We start from the raw sequence: 14,207 nt of genomic DNA on the forward strand, positions 1-14,207 counted from the left end.
GCATCATGTATTTTTTTTTTTATTTTGCTAGTAGGTCATCCATTCTCTTGATATGATTGATTAAGCTTTGTTTGGTTAGTAAATTGGGTTGTTGAGAAATAGAGGGATCATTTCGCTTCTAGCATTTCAGCACTAACAAAAACCAGGGTAAGGGGGTCGGTGTTCACCGCCTTACCCCTGTCTTGGGAGACCAACATGCTGTTTCTGAATTACCCAAGATGAATATTGCGTCAATAATTGCATCAAATGACTATTACATTACAATATATAGAAAAGTAGCGGATGGAAATTTCTATGATTCTATCTCCCTTCCCCATGACGCCTTCCCTTCTACAATTGTATCCAAATTGATTTCTATTTGTTATTCCCTCCCTGTTCTTTCTTATCCAGAGTTCTTGTGTAGATGCACTGCAGAAGTAGCACATCTAATAGTCATTTATGAAGTGCTTGGTTTGATGCTGTAGATTTGTATTTCATTGAGCTGGTTTAAGGATATATGTGTGGACATGGTTTCGCTTATGGTTGTTGAATGTTGATAAAGTGTTGCATTCTTAGTCTGGTTCGGAATCCAAATACTCAAATATCTTGAGAGGAAGAATATGTGAGCTGTGTTTATATAATAACATTGATTTCGACTCTTGGAACCTAAGATATGAATTCAATGTTAGAGTCCGTAGATTTCCCTCGCACGTCTGCTAAATTTGTTGGTCTATTGAAGTAATTTGAGTTTGTGACTATTAGGATCTTGAGCTAGGTTGCACGGACACTCCTCCTAATCGGCGTTCCCGTGTCGGACACCGACACGACACTCGTCGGACACGTCAAAACGTGTCCGACGACACTTGTAAAGCCATGTCTAACCTTCATCTTTTATTTGGGCACGTGTCTGACACGTGTCCATGGTATTTTGAGCCGTGTCCATGGTATTTGGACACACCTTCAAACGGAATCAAGTTGAATTTAAGGTAAATTGCGTGAATTGTTATATGGTTGAATTTGGTGGGGAAATAAGTTGAATTAGCGGTAAATGATGTTCTTTAGACTAGTAATGAGATGTCGAAATAGTTGATTATAAGTTAGTTTTTGGTTTTGGAAATGAGAATGAGTTATAATTAACGTTAACTTTTACCTTCACTTATTTAAATTTAATATTCAAATACTTTTTCAAAAATAAAATCGCACATAAATAAATATAAAATAAATATTTTATTAAATTTAAATGACGTGTTGTGTCCTAAATTTCATGAGATGCCGTATCGCGTGTCCGTGTCGTGTCAGTGTCCGTGTCCGTGTCGGTGCTACCTAAATCTTGAGATCAACTGTAGGCTGAGGTGGTGAGATTCTGTGTCAAATTTTCTCATCCGAATTTTGAGGATGAGATTGGCCTCTAGTAGAGTCTAAACATATGAGTGAGTGACTTGTTTGGTTCTTGTAATATGACCGGCTTTAATCTTATTACTTTTCGTGTTTATTTATACCTCTCGATTTTATTATTCAAGTGGCGTGTTTATGTAATTGATTGGTAATCGGTGTCTGTTGATTAGATTAAGCGGGTAGTTTTGACAGCTCTCGTGGTCTTTGATAGTGAGTGTTGTATGTGGAAATTTTATTTCAGATGAACACCATAAGAACTTTTTGACGATAGTCATGCTCGATCTGTTAATGCAATCATCCCAAACTCCTAGTGTTAAGAAAATAAAGGGTGTTGACTCACCAGTAAGGATCCTCGGTCACATATGGTGTGGTGTCTCATCTCCTGTCCCATGTTACTCATGCATTGACACATCAACATATAAAGTCAAAAATAAACCAAATATATATTTTTTATGTCTATGTGTCGAAAGGAGAGAGCATGGGACAGAAGATGTGACACAAATATGGAACAGGTGATCCTCATTGGTTGACTCACGAAATACGCCATTTATTATATTCACAAATTCTCATTATAGACGGACACTATCCGTCAATACGTATAGACGGATACCATTTTCCCTCACAAAATATCCATTTGCCATAAAGTGGGAAGCACATGGGGGTGCCCCACCTTGTCCCCTCTACCCATTTTATTAGAGGTCTTTACCCGTCTGTTCGCCCCACCCGTCTATACCAAGACCTATTGTATTATATTACCCCCACCCCAATATCTTCAACTCTCAATTCCCCATCTACCCTCTCATCTCATTTTCATCACACCATCGCTCACCATAACAGATGACCACCGCCGGTCACCACCACCATTATCCACCACCCACCACTGAACCATGCGTAGAAATTATAAAAGAAAATAAACACATTATAAAATAAATCGTTTTGCGTAGAAATTTTACGAGAAGTAAATGAAATTCGTTTACAATACTACACAGCACAAAATATCATACAAACTATGTACGGTTTAAATTGTAAAAGAAACAAAAAAAAAGAAAAAAGTCAAGCGATGTACCACGGTAGTAAATAATTTAAAAAAAATAAAAAAAAGGTATCAAACCATGTTTCATGTAATCACCAACCACCCCACCACCATATTCCTCTACCACCGCAACCCCAACCTCAACCAAAAACCAGCGACCGCTGTCCCTCCCCCTTTTCCCTCGCCGCAACCCTCATACCACCACTCGTCGTCCCTCACCCTCCCTCTAACCACACAAACCACCACCCCCTCGCCCTCTATCTCACCAATGACTCAATGAAGAATCATTCCCTTCCCCTCACAACCCCGACGCCACCACACCACCCCCAAGTGATCCACACTCTCCTTTCCCCTTGTCGTTGTCAACCCACGCCGCCAACCGTATTGCCACCCACCAACCCCTTAAAAACTCAAACCCTAAGTACAAAAAATTATAATGCGGGGTAGAAAAATATTAATTAGATCAATAAATTTCGGAATTGAATACATGTTTACATTCAAATTATTATTCATAAATTGGAGAAATTTGATTAATTTGAAACATTTAGTAATAGAGGATCCAAGAGAATTTGGTTTAGAATTTTTTTTATTAGTGGCCATGCAAATATAAAGCATTGCGCAAAGAGTTTTGCGGTGTAACATAACTCGTATCTTTTTTGTAGCTGTTTCATAAAATATCACTCCACCGCTATAGTCTCCAAATATATTAAAAACAGCCGCCTAAAACAGGGCAAGTTCGAAATAAGAAATTTGGATAATCCCTGGAATCGGGGTGATAAATAGAGTGCCTTCTTTTCTTTTCCCTTGTCGAACATGCCAGTTCCAAAACCTTTCTGTTTGATACTAGACTAGGCTCGAATCTCGAAATGACTTACTGCTTGCATAAAGCACATTTTGTTATAGGAGAATTAGTAAGTTTGGTGCAATGCAGTTTGTGACAAGTCCACTAAATCATTTGCCATTTTTTTTGCTCATTATAAGGCCTATATATATTATGTCGCTCTCAGATTTATGAAAAAAAAAAACAGAACTCTCAATCCGGATATTTACAGGATACTGCAAATACCACTTCTGTATTTTGTTAGTGACAACTCTCAATTGGAAAGGCGAAAAACCCTTGAAAATTTACTAAACTTGCCAGTCCAGTAGGTACATTCCTGAGACAAAATTACAGTGTTACGGTCATCCATATCAGCAAACAAAAACTTACCCAGAAGTGAACAAGTCACTGCACATTCTGCAATTTGTCAGAAGATGCAGCAAGTAATGAAACAATGAATTGGTGGCTGACTGGCTGGCCTGTTTGGTCGGTCAAGTAGACTTAAAACACCCCAAACTTGTGTTTTTCGTCATTTAGCTGCTTAAAGACATGGATATGCCCCGAACTTGTGTTTTTCGTCATGTAGCTGCTTAAAAACATGATCCAGCTCTGGATACGCATACAGAAGAACAAGCTCCAGAAGATCAACGATAAGCTGCTTCACACATACTGATGACTGTCCCCAAAGACAACATATTAGAAAACTCCTTTGATTGGTATAGGAGCACGTAAATCATCGATAAACTAAACCACTATGTTTGTGACATGATATTTTTTCATGAGATTTTGGTTTGCTATCCATATATATACTATATAGCAAGGTTTTGGGTATACAGGACGCTGGCTTGACTGTCCTTTTGACAAACACTTAATTAACAAAGACAATATATCAGAAAATTTCTCAGATTAGTAGAAAGGAGCATTATAAGATTCTCGACAATATAGTCCACATTTTCCTTTTAGGGCAATTCCATTAGGTTGTTTATGATTTCTAATTTAGTAGGTATTTATAAATAAAGTTACAATTATAGCCTTTTAACATATTTACCCATTTCTACTCACGTGAACCCATTTTAGTAACATCCGTCATCAACCTCAGACACCACCACCACCACCTTCACCAAAATCCATCGCCAAACACCCATCACTCCTTACCCCTGTCGAACACTACCCTTACCCGCTGCTCAACCTCAGACAATCCAGCTCCACCCCAACCACCATTAGCCTACAATTCTTCCATGTTCTCCAGATCCATCCCAGAATCATCAACTCCGTCTCCGCCACCATTGTTCCAAAATAGATGACGCCACCACCATCCACAGACGCTGACAACTCAACATTAGGCCATCGCCAAAATCCATCTCACTTCCACCCCTAATTCGAAATCCAGCTGCTTCTAGCAGATCTAGGGCAGAGCAGGAAGGAAGGGGAAAGAGCTTAATGGTCGCGACGGCGACGGCATGGCCAGAGGTTGGTGTGGTTGAGGTAGTCCCAATAGCAAAAGTATATTTCCCAAACTCTCAGTCACCCACAGAAGGATAATAGTCGCACACCAAGACGAGGATGTAAAAATAAAGCTAAAAAAACTTGAGATTAGATACCTGGAGGAAATAGTAGAGATCTTTGGCACATTGTTCATACTCCTTACTTCCAACAAGACTTACAACAGCAGCAGGAGCGTTATCTGCAATGGAAATTGCAAAAGCTTTTATAGTATCAAAAATAAAAAGACAACACTTTGGTGGAGTAGATCATATTATCATAAGGGTCTTGAGCGTGACTGACCAATCATCAGCTCATACACAAACTTAGCACGTTGCATAGCCTCCCTTTCTTGCTCCTCAACCATCTTCCGCAAATCATCTTCCTTAGCCACTGATGCTTGATCAGGAGACTGATGGCTGGATGGACCCTGAGTTGAGCTAACAGAGGTGGGCGGTTTTTGTCTCCTTGGATGCTTTGTTATAAATATTCCATCAGGCCAAAGTATCTGTAATATGTTTTTTTTTTTAAAAATGAGCATCAGGACTTACTTTTGGGGAGTCAGAGGTAAAAAAAAAGTGTGTTTGCAAACCAACAGAAATATCTAATTTCCATGACGTAATATTGCTCAATACCAAGCATGACTATGGTGAAAGTGTGAAACAGCGAGGGTAAAGGGAACGACAGCGACTAATGTGAAAGGAAAATGAGCTAAGGAGAGAAGTAAACGGTGCAAGTCTTTAGAACAGAAGATGCTCATTCTAACTAAAATTAGGCCAAGGACGGAGAATGGAACATGAAATTTGTTTCTACAACCCTAGAAGTCATCATCAAATTTTAGAAAATGAGGTAAATTGAATCGCCAATAATGAGCTTATAAAATCTACCGACATTTGTCAATTATGGCTAGTAAGATGACATTCCTCATAGGCCGCCAAATACATCAAATCAACCAAGTTTTGAAAGTCATCTGATCCCCACACACAAATAGTTCCATTAATGATGTTGGAGTGATTGCAAGCCAGCTCAGAAGGTAGAAAAGCAGTTCCTGGGGAAAGGTTTACTGAAGGCCTATCATTGGTGCTTAGTATGTATAACTTTGATCTAGAGAGTTGACCTGGATAAACAGTAGCACTCTTGCCAATTATGCCACTGGCCCACCAGTAATTCTTACTTGTTAGTGTGTGCTAATGTAATAAGCAAAAAAATATGTACATTATGTTGGCTGAACTTGAAAGCTCAACGGTAGGATGTTTGGAACTTCTCCTTAGCAGCTCAAGACGGAAAGTTCACAAAAAATTGGACCTAACGGGAAAAAAAAGATCACATCCAGCGAAGTTTTCAGAAGTCAGCCACTATGAGTCTGAGACGGTTACACCATATGTGGAACTGCTTGTTTAGTTTAGACATATAGCTAAATTTCTATATGAGGCAGCATGATCTTCACAACAGATACAAGTTCTTTTTGTAAAATATAAGGATGTATGTCACCTGCTCAAGCCGCTTAATTCCTGAAGCAACCACAGATCCCTTTCGTAGACGCTGGATCTTTTCAACGAGCCAATCATCTAGTGCATCACCCATTCCCAACTGCAGCACCTGTTTGGCAACCCAAAAAGCCTTCCGCCTGACATATGACAGTATCAAGCATGATAATAAGTTTCAAGGACCGAAAACTTAGTAAGTCGGACGATAACCCTATCACAAGTATGTCACATTATTATATTATTTTCTCTCTTCCAAATGGAACTATATGCATTCCGTTTAGGGCCGTTCCATATGATTGTATACGTTTCTATTTTTACTCGAGCTTTGTACGTTTCTATTTTTACTCGAGCTTTGAGCTTGAAATGACCAAATGCCCTTATTTTAAGTTTACCTATACCCATCTTAATAACCCAAAACCAAACCCTAAACTCATTCCGACCTCTCCTACCACCAACCACCTCCTCCACCACCTAGTCCAGCCACGCCACCATCAAACTCACCTCTACTATCATCCTACTTCAGCCACCGTCACCATCCAACATTATCCACCCATGACGTTATCCACCATCATCCTCCACTTTCGCGCCCTCCAACCACCAACCACCCTTTCAACCGCCCTCCACCCAGCTTCAGCACCCCTATATAAGCCATGTTACTCAGACTCGTTTAGAAGTATCCGACATGGCCTACATGGGCGCGTGCCCAAGTGTCGGACTCGGCTATTTTAATGAAAAATATGCATATTTTGGTCTAAAATGAGGTGTCCACGTGTCATACTCATGTCCCGAGCGTTGAGTGTCGAACACGGGTACGCGAGGGAATTAGAAGAGTCAGAGTAACATAGTTAATATAAGCCTCCACCCAAACCCCACCACACCTTTTAGCACCCATCCACCCAAGCCCACCAGCACTATCCGGACCAACAACCCAGATCCGACTACCAGTCTACCACCACCACGCCATTATCCCACCTCATCCATCCTTTTATGCCAGATCTACCACCGTTGGGTACTCCTCTCCACGAACACCATCGACTAAGCACCCCACCCAGAGGCGAGGAGGCAAGAGCGATGGTCGTTGAGTTGGTGATCGGAGAACTCTGCCATGGTCGCTGGTGAACTAAGGGTGACTTACGATGGTTGTCGAAGGTCTGGGGGGCTGCAATTATCGACAGTGATCTAGGGTGGGTCTGTGGTGGTAGGCGAGGTGGATGAGTGATTGTGTGGGATTGGAGCATAAGTGGGTAGGTGAATAAAGGTTAATGTAGGTGGGCGGTTGATTATGGGATATGAAGGTAAATTGTAATAATAAATGATACCACTACCACACATTTTTTGCCCCTTCTAAATACTCGTGCAAGAAGCAAATGTTCTTCTAATTGGAATAGGGGAAGTATAAGAGTAGATACCTTATCCATGCGCCCTCCTGAAGCTGAAAAATAACATCCACCAAATCCAATATGGGGCCACTTAGATTGGGTGCTACCCACTGAAATAAATAAAAAAGGGAGACAGTGATATCAGTTCAATACTATTACTGCGCAATACTCCCTCCATTCAAATGAATTCCATATGTTTCTTTTTTTTATATATGTGAGGTATATTTTTTAATCAAAGGTATGGAGTTCATTTGAAATGAGGGGGTACAATTTTCTTAATCTTTCTTAAAGTCCTGACAAATGAAAGCTCTAGGACAAAGGTAGCTGGGACATGCAAGATTGCAAGGCTGAGTAGTAGTACCTCTGATGGAAAAGTTGGATCATCATCAGCATCCAAAACCAACTCAGACATCTGATCTCCTTTTTTACTCCCATATCCTTGTACAAGAGGAGGATTATTTTGTACCCGGTTTTCTGAATCCACACATGAGCCCACCGGAAGTTTCCCATATTCCTTGACAGGGTTCTTTTCAGGTACTTTCAAATCAGTTTTGAGGTGATTCCTAATTGAACTTTCCTGATTGGGGATGCTTGTTCGTTTCTCGAGTGGCTTAACTAATGTCAAGTACATTTTGAAGCTAGTCAAAAAGAGTATTAAAAAACCAGGTTTACAAGCTCCGGTTTCTAAAATAGGAATGGAAATTCATTGATGGGAAATGGTAAAGGAGAAGATACCCTCAATTAAAAATCCATTCAAAGCTTTGCAATTTTGCCAAATATTTAAGTAGGCTAGGGCAAGTATAGTACCTAAAAAGAAAAGTATTTACCAGACAAAGTTTCAACAATGGAAAAGGCACTTGAAAATGTATACGTCTGCATAATTCAGTGAAGCAAATGTTCAGACTGTATACATCGTAATAATAACAAAACATAAGAACTTACCCACTAGAAGCAAACCTGAGAATCAATGCTTAGAAAGTCCCACACATCAATAGATCCTGAAATAGTTGGAAGTTGCATGAGCTTCTGTGGAACAGAAAAGGAACACCGCACAGTTACTAAAAACAAACATAATGTATCATACTGATCACTTGCAAATAGATAATCAAAAAGAAAATATCTTTAATGACTCGACAACACTTCCACAAAGCCTCAATATCTCCTACTTGTGGGTGCAGCCTAACATATGCTTTGAGAGTTTGACTGCTATTTCGCAATATCAGAAGCACAAATAGGTTTGTGAGCAAATTTGCATAACTCCGCTCTATTCCAAAGCCAAAAAATAGTGGGTGGAAAAGACGAATGAAAAACCTTATTGATAAAAAAAAAATAGAAAATAAAAAAAGAGGCAACATGGAGCTTCTCTTGGGTGATCTATTCCTCTAACATGGCGACACGTAGACTGAGGATTCTTATTCATGTAGAAAAAAGTCATTGCTTAGAAACTGATCCCATCACAGCATTAGAACAGTAAATATATAGTTTTCTACAAATTCAGGCTCTTCTATAGAAATTAGATATCTGGTCGCCATGCTAAAACCCATCTGTATCATTATATTGGATTGAAGTAATAATAGTTAGTAAAGGAAGGGACAAGGGCACAAGGCATCACGTAAGCCCTAGAGCAAACACGCAATATTAGTTTATTCTGAAGAGCATAAAATTGTTGAGCACAAGCAGGACGTACCTTCAGGTATTCGTCAAGCAATTTACATCGTTCTTGAATGACAGGGACATCAAAACCAGTAGAAAGAAAATGTTTTGGGGGTAAATGGAGAGAGTACACTGGATATTCCTTTAATCGGCGATGTAATTCCTCAAAATGTCGGTATCTGTTGAAAGTACATTATGTTAGCTGTATGCCTATACGTAGCCTCAAAGTCATCTAGATTCTAAAAAAAAAAAACTTGATGAAGGTCACATATATTAGCACCTCCTCTTTATTGACCAACTATTATTTTCAGCATCTGTGACAGATATGGAGTATACAGCAAATAAACTTGAGCTACTTCTAACAATATTAGCACCTGAAACCTGCAAAGAACAATCAGCAATGAAAAAGGAAATTTTAATTAACACAAGTCCAAGCAACTATGTGGTGATCACTTCATATACCTCACATCTCAATTTGAAAAATGAATCTCCTGAGAGTGTAATTTGAGGGGAGCTGACAGGCGGAGCAAAACTTCCACCTAATGTAGCAGCAGATGAAGAGGCAGTAGTCCCACTCTGAAGTCTACCCATAAACTCAAGGTCATAATCATCACTAGAGTTATCCTCTTTAACACTATGCTTCAAAGGGTGTATGTCCCGACCATCTCCAGAACCAAAACTTGTCCTCTCAACCTCTTGCCACACTGGTAATTTTTTACTTCCTAGTCTGGACCTTTTCCTGCCACTTCTTTGTCTATGCAATTTTTGGATATGCCCACTGTTAATCCTTTTCACCCTCTTTCCGTCAAAACCCTCAAGTGGATGGTGAATATGAGAAACTCCAGAATTCCTATTAGTTCTACCATCCCAAACTTTAGTAGTAGGAGTATTTAAGCCTGTTACAGCATTTTCTTCATTATCTGAGGAACTATGAGTGCTGCTACCTGATTCTGTCTCGTCCAAGGTCACATGCTCCTCGTCATCTTCATCTGATATAAGTAGGGGGGATACATTCATGGCTTCAGACTGGGACCTAATATTGAGCCTACTTTCTACAGGAGTGATCCTGAGTCCACTTTCTTTCTGTTTTGGAGCGCTTTTGGAGTTACCAAGGTCACTGGGTTTTGTTACTGAAGAATTCTGGACACCATTATCTCCTGCTAAAGTGTCTTTAGTATCATAATTTCTCCCTTTTGACCACATATTTTCAAAATGTTCAGGAGCAAGAGCTTGTTTTTTCCTACGAGCAAATTGTTCCAACATATCACCCCATTCTCCTCCTGAAGAAGAGCGTTCAAAATGGCTGTCACCACCTGGTGCAGATCCCAATGGCAACGAACCCCAAGAACGCGTAGAGCGAGCATCCTTTGAAAGTAAAGGATCCTTTGAAGAATCTGTGTGGTTCAACTTCTCACCGTCAGCGTCATTCATAGAGCTTGAAGCCTGATTTTTAAGCTCAACAAGTTCAACCCCTGTGACGGAGGGATCAGGGAAGGGAGAGAAATCATCAGAAGATACGTTAGAGGGGCCATCGTGTTTGGAAAGCGGGGTACTATCAGTAGCTGAAGCTCCTTGGTTTCTCTTCCTTGCAGACATCACTACTTGTTCAATTCTTTCATTGATAAACCTATCAGCAACACAAAGAACGCAATCTACAATAAGCTAAAACATAATGAAAAATCAGCAATGAAGCAGCGAAAATCCTGTCCAAGCAGTACTTAAAAAGGCAAAGGTGATGTACGCAATCTTACCCTGCGAGAATCATGGCGGCCTTGAAAAAGAAAAGTTTATGATAGTAATCGTTTGTTGAAGTATATGTTAACTAGCTATATGTATAAAGAAATCATAGAATAAGTTAAACAAAATTATTACTACTAGTTTTTGGTTACGAGTACAATGAATGAATGAAATGAACCAAATGACTAATAATATGATTCTTATTTACGACGTAGTAGTATTTATACATTGCAGCAGTCCTCAATAAGGAATTAGCAATAGCACCCTTTCTATTAAAAAAAAGGCAACGCTGCGAAACGGGTCCCTACCCTGATAGGGTTATATCTTTAGAAAGGGGGAACAAAAGAAACTAGATAGCCTGAAAAGAAAAATGTAAAATTTCAGGTCTTTTAGTACCTTGGGCTGACCAAGTTCAACACTGGTCGCATTATCGCACAGGCAAGAAGCTCCCGGGTCACATAGCGAAAGAAAGAACATTGGAGATCATCAGTCCTAAAAGTGAAAGAAATGACAGCATCCATAATGTGCTGCAAAACCTGTGCACACATAGCATACAATCTTATCAAAAGCACTACGAAAGTAAATTTTGTTTTAGGAACCTCAGCAACCTATTACCAAAATTTCATTCAAATTTGAGGCCAGACACAATTGAAGCTATAAAACAAAGCATTGATGTGCATATTTGTCAAAAAAAATAAAATTAATGTACGACCAGAACCCCATTGATATGGATATGATCATAAAAAAAGAAAGGGTGAACAAGAAAAGGGACTCATGTTGATTGTCTCGCTGTCCCCGTTGCTACCGACTTTTGTATTTTCATTTGGCCGTATGATTTCAACAGATTTTCAGGACTTCTCTGAAGCATATTGACGGAACCTATAAACTGACCACATATGATCCATAGACGCATAAAACAATAGTTACAAACTTAAGTAGATCGAATAAGTTAGCACCTTGTGCTCAGAATCAGCAGAAAACAAAAGTGGATGCAATTTATTCTGAGCAGCCAGGATAAGTTTCAGCTCCATATCACGTTGCTCAAAAGAAAGTGATTCCAGATTCTTCTTTGCAATCTTTGCCTGGCATGCACGAAAAAGCTCCAGATGCTTGCAAATGAGATGGATTACGTCCCTGCATCATATGACACACAGTATCCAAGTAGGTGATTGAATAGCATTTATTACAATAACAACATAAGAGAGATCAAGGTACAGTGGTAACCTAGCCAAAAGATCAATGAGATTAACTTTTTTCAGGCGATGAGAAATTTCTCCCAGCACTCCATTTATAATTTGCACTAGTTCCTCCGGTCCTTCCCGATCAGGAGTTAATTTGGAATACCACAGGTCTGTGACCCATTCAGAAACTATATGTCTCGTAAACTGGTCGATCGCATCCTCAACAATAGGGGACTTGACTTTCTTTTTCCACTGGTCCTTCTTGATTGCAGGTTTAGGAATGTCAATAGGTTTTTCCTGAATAGGAACATCCCCAGTATTTGACCTACTACTGTTGTAAGCAGCAGCTTTTCTTCGCATCTCAAAATCCATTGAGAAGTAACGGACAAGGATGACCAAGAAGGCTGCAGCAGGTAGATTGACCCAAACAGAGGTGCTCGTCACTTGAATAAAAGGGCAAAACAATTATCAGCAATTGAAGTCAACAAAGAATGCATATCAAGGAAACCTGATGTATAATTGTAAATTTGTAATACATAGACTTTACAAACTAACATTAAAACGTAGGTACTCGTAAGCATGGTATTAGGCACATTGCATCGCAACCAATGGTAATGCGATCAATATTGAGGAGATATCGGCAAGATCAGTTAGCGACGACCTATTTTGAGTGAAATTGATAATCCAGAGGTTTTTTTTTTATTAGTATTTGATCGAATTTTATGCAAGTAGTGTGTGATCACTAAGGTGCTAGTTGATGCTAAAACCCATGCTTGGTTTGAGCATCAATGAGAGAAAATAAAGCTTAGTTGAAGGTACGAGGAGAATCGGGATTATCAAGTTATGAGACTCCGCAAGGAAAGGAAAGGAAAGGAAATGCCTAAAATGAAACTCAATTCAATACAATGGTATTCAAAACTCCCTCCCGACGATTTCTAGTTTGAGCTATTAGCAGTGTCCATTGCAATTATATACATAGGCATAGGCATAGGCATAGGCATGCAAAGCTATAAAGGCTGGCGCTCGCTTAGAATGGAGATAATTATTAGTCGAGTAATCGAGTCTAAAAATACAAAAGCAGGGGGGAAATCCACTTACAAGACATGAGGTAAGAAAGACCAACAACACAAATGGAAAGAATAACAATCCGCTTCTTAGCTTCATCAACAAGATCCCGCGTCGTCACCAACTGCCTTTGAGAGCTCATTTCTTCCCTCTTCTATTTCGACCTCGGGATCATCAATTCCGATCAAATTAGGGGTCTCCAAACTCACATCACCGGATTTGATTACTTATTGCTTCAAAATGTAATTGAATTTGTCCGTGTGGAACTGTTCTTCTGTTGAGATTGAGACAGTTTGTGAAATCAATGTGAGGAGTGGGAAATCAGGGATTTTTTGTGGGTTAAATTTAATTAAACAAACACGAGATTTTCTGGTAATTTTTATTAGTGGGGAAATGTCGATTGTTTTGTTTGTATTACAGTTTCGGAGGTTGGGGGGGGGGGGGGGTTGGGGGGGGGGGGGGGTCGATGGACGCTTGCGTTGCTTACACTTGGGGGCTTCACTGTGTTCTCCATGGTCCACACGCCAACTTCCTCAGACACTCCACAGTCCCACACCATGCCACACCAATATTTGTTGCGCGTAATTGCTACATAATTGCTAAATCCAACACTTAATATTGTTATACTCCCTCCATTCAACTTTTATCACCTCATTTCAATATAATATCCCTCACATATAATAGAGAAATAGAGAAATAGAGAAATGGGGTGATAATTGTTGAATGAAGGGAGTATATCCTACACATTTTTGGCATAAACCCACACACCCCTACCCACCACCCTCCTCCCCTTGCCCCGACCACCCTTCCCTCTCATCGCCGACCACTCTCCATCGCGCCGTCAATCCCCTGCCCCATAGATGATCGCCCTCCCCGCGCCGTCAACCCCAGCCTCATTATCGACTTATGAATGTCGTCACCCCCGCAAACTCCGTTGATGTAAACGCCTTCCCTTCTCCGGCGCCGACCACCTTCCCCTTTATCCGCCGTCGTCGG

At 40.0% G+C, this 14,207-nt stretch overlaps 1 protein-coding gene across 2 annotated transcripts; it reads right to left on the bottom strand.

Moving 5' to 3' along the window:
• Nucleotides 1-3,501: 3,501 nt before the first annotated feature.
• LOC141599768 (uncharacterized) lies at nucleotides 3,502-13,805 on the bottom strand. 2 transcript variants are annotated; one of them, XR_012523926.1, is made up of 15 exons: nucleotides 13,245-13,755; nucleotides 12,190-12,589; nucleotides 11,922-12,099; nucleotides 11,362-11,501; nucleotides 9,691-10,855; nucleotides 9,509-9,609; nucleotides 9,263-9,407; nucleotides 8,533-8,573; nucleotides 8,403-8,448; nucleotides 7,937-8,190; nucleotides 7,606-7,685; nucleotides 6,201-6,336; nucleotides 5,013-5,217; nucleotides 4,829-4,911; nucleotides 3,502-3,903 (listed from the first exon to the last, which is right to left on the bottom strand). XR_012523926.1 is itself a non-coding variant. In XM_074419878.1 (15 exons), the coding sequence occupies exons 1-15, from the start codon at nucleotides 13,351-13,353 to the stop codon at nucleotides 3,769-3,771; spliced, it is 3,246 nt and encodes a 1,081-aa protein (XP_074275979.1). In that variant the 5' UTR covers nucleotides 13,354-13,805; the 3' UTR covers nucleotides 3,502-3,768. The 2 variants fall into 2 exon arrangements, 1 of the variants encoding a protein (XP_074275979.1); XM_074419878.1 differs by having other exon boundaries at nucleotides 8,533-8,601; nucleotides 13,245-13,805.
• Between the last annotated feature and the right edge of the window lie 402 nt (nucleotides 13,806-14,207).

This window comes from Silene latifolia, chromosome 9 (genome assembly GCF_048544455.1).
Source record: "Silene latifolia isolate original U9 population chromosome 9, ASM4854445v1, whole genome shotgun sequence".
Lineage (NCBI taxonomy): Eukaryota > Viridiplantae > Streptophyta > Magnoliopsida > Caryophyllales > Caryophyllaceae > Silene > Silene latifolia.

Excerpts from the sequence above, each read along its gene's own strand:
- LOC141599768 (XM_074419878.1), bottom strand. The coding sequence starts at position 13,353 with ATGAGCTCTCAAAGGCAGTTGGTGACGACGCGGGATCTTGTTGATGAA. Across the intron at positions 12,100-12,189 it reads CTCATTGATCTTTTGGCTAG|GGACGTAATCCATCTCATTT; the intron begins GTTACCACTGTA and ends CATATGATGCAG. Across the intron at positions 4,912-5,012 it reads TGTGTATGAGCTGATGATTG|ATAACGCTCCTGCTGCTGTT; the intron begins GTCAGTCACGCT and ends TTTCCATTGCAG.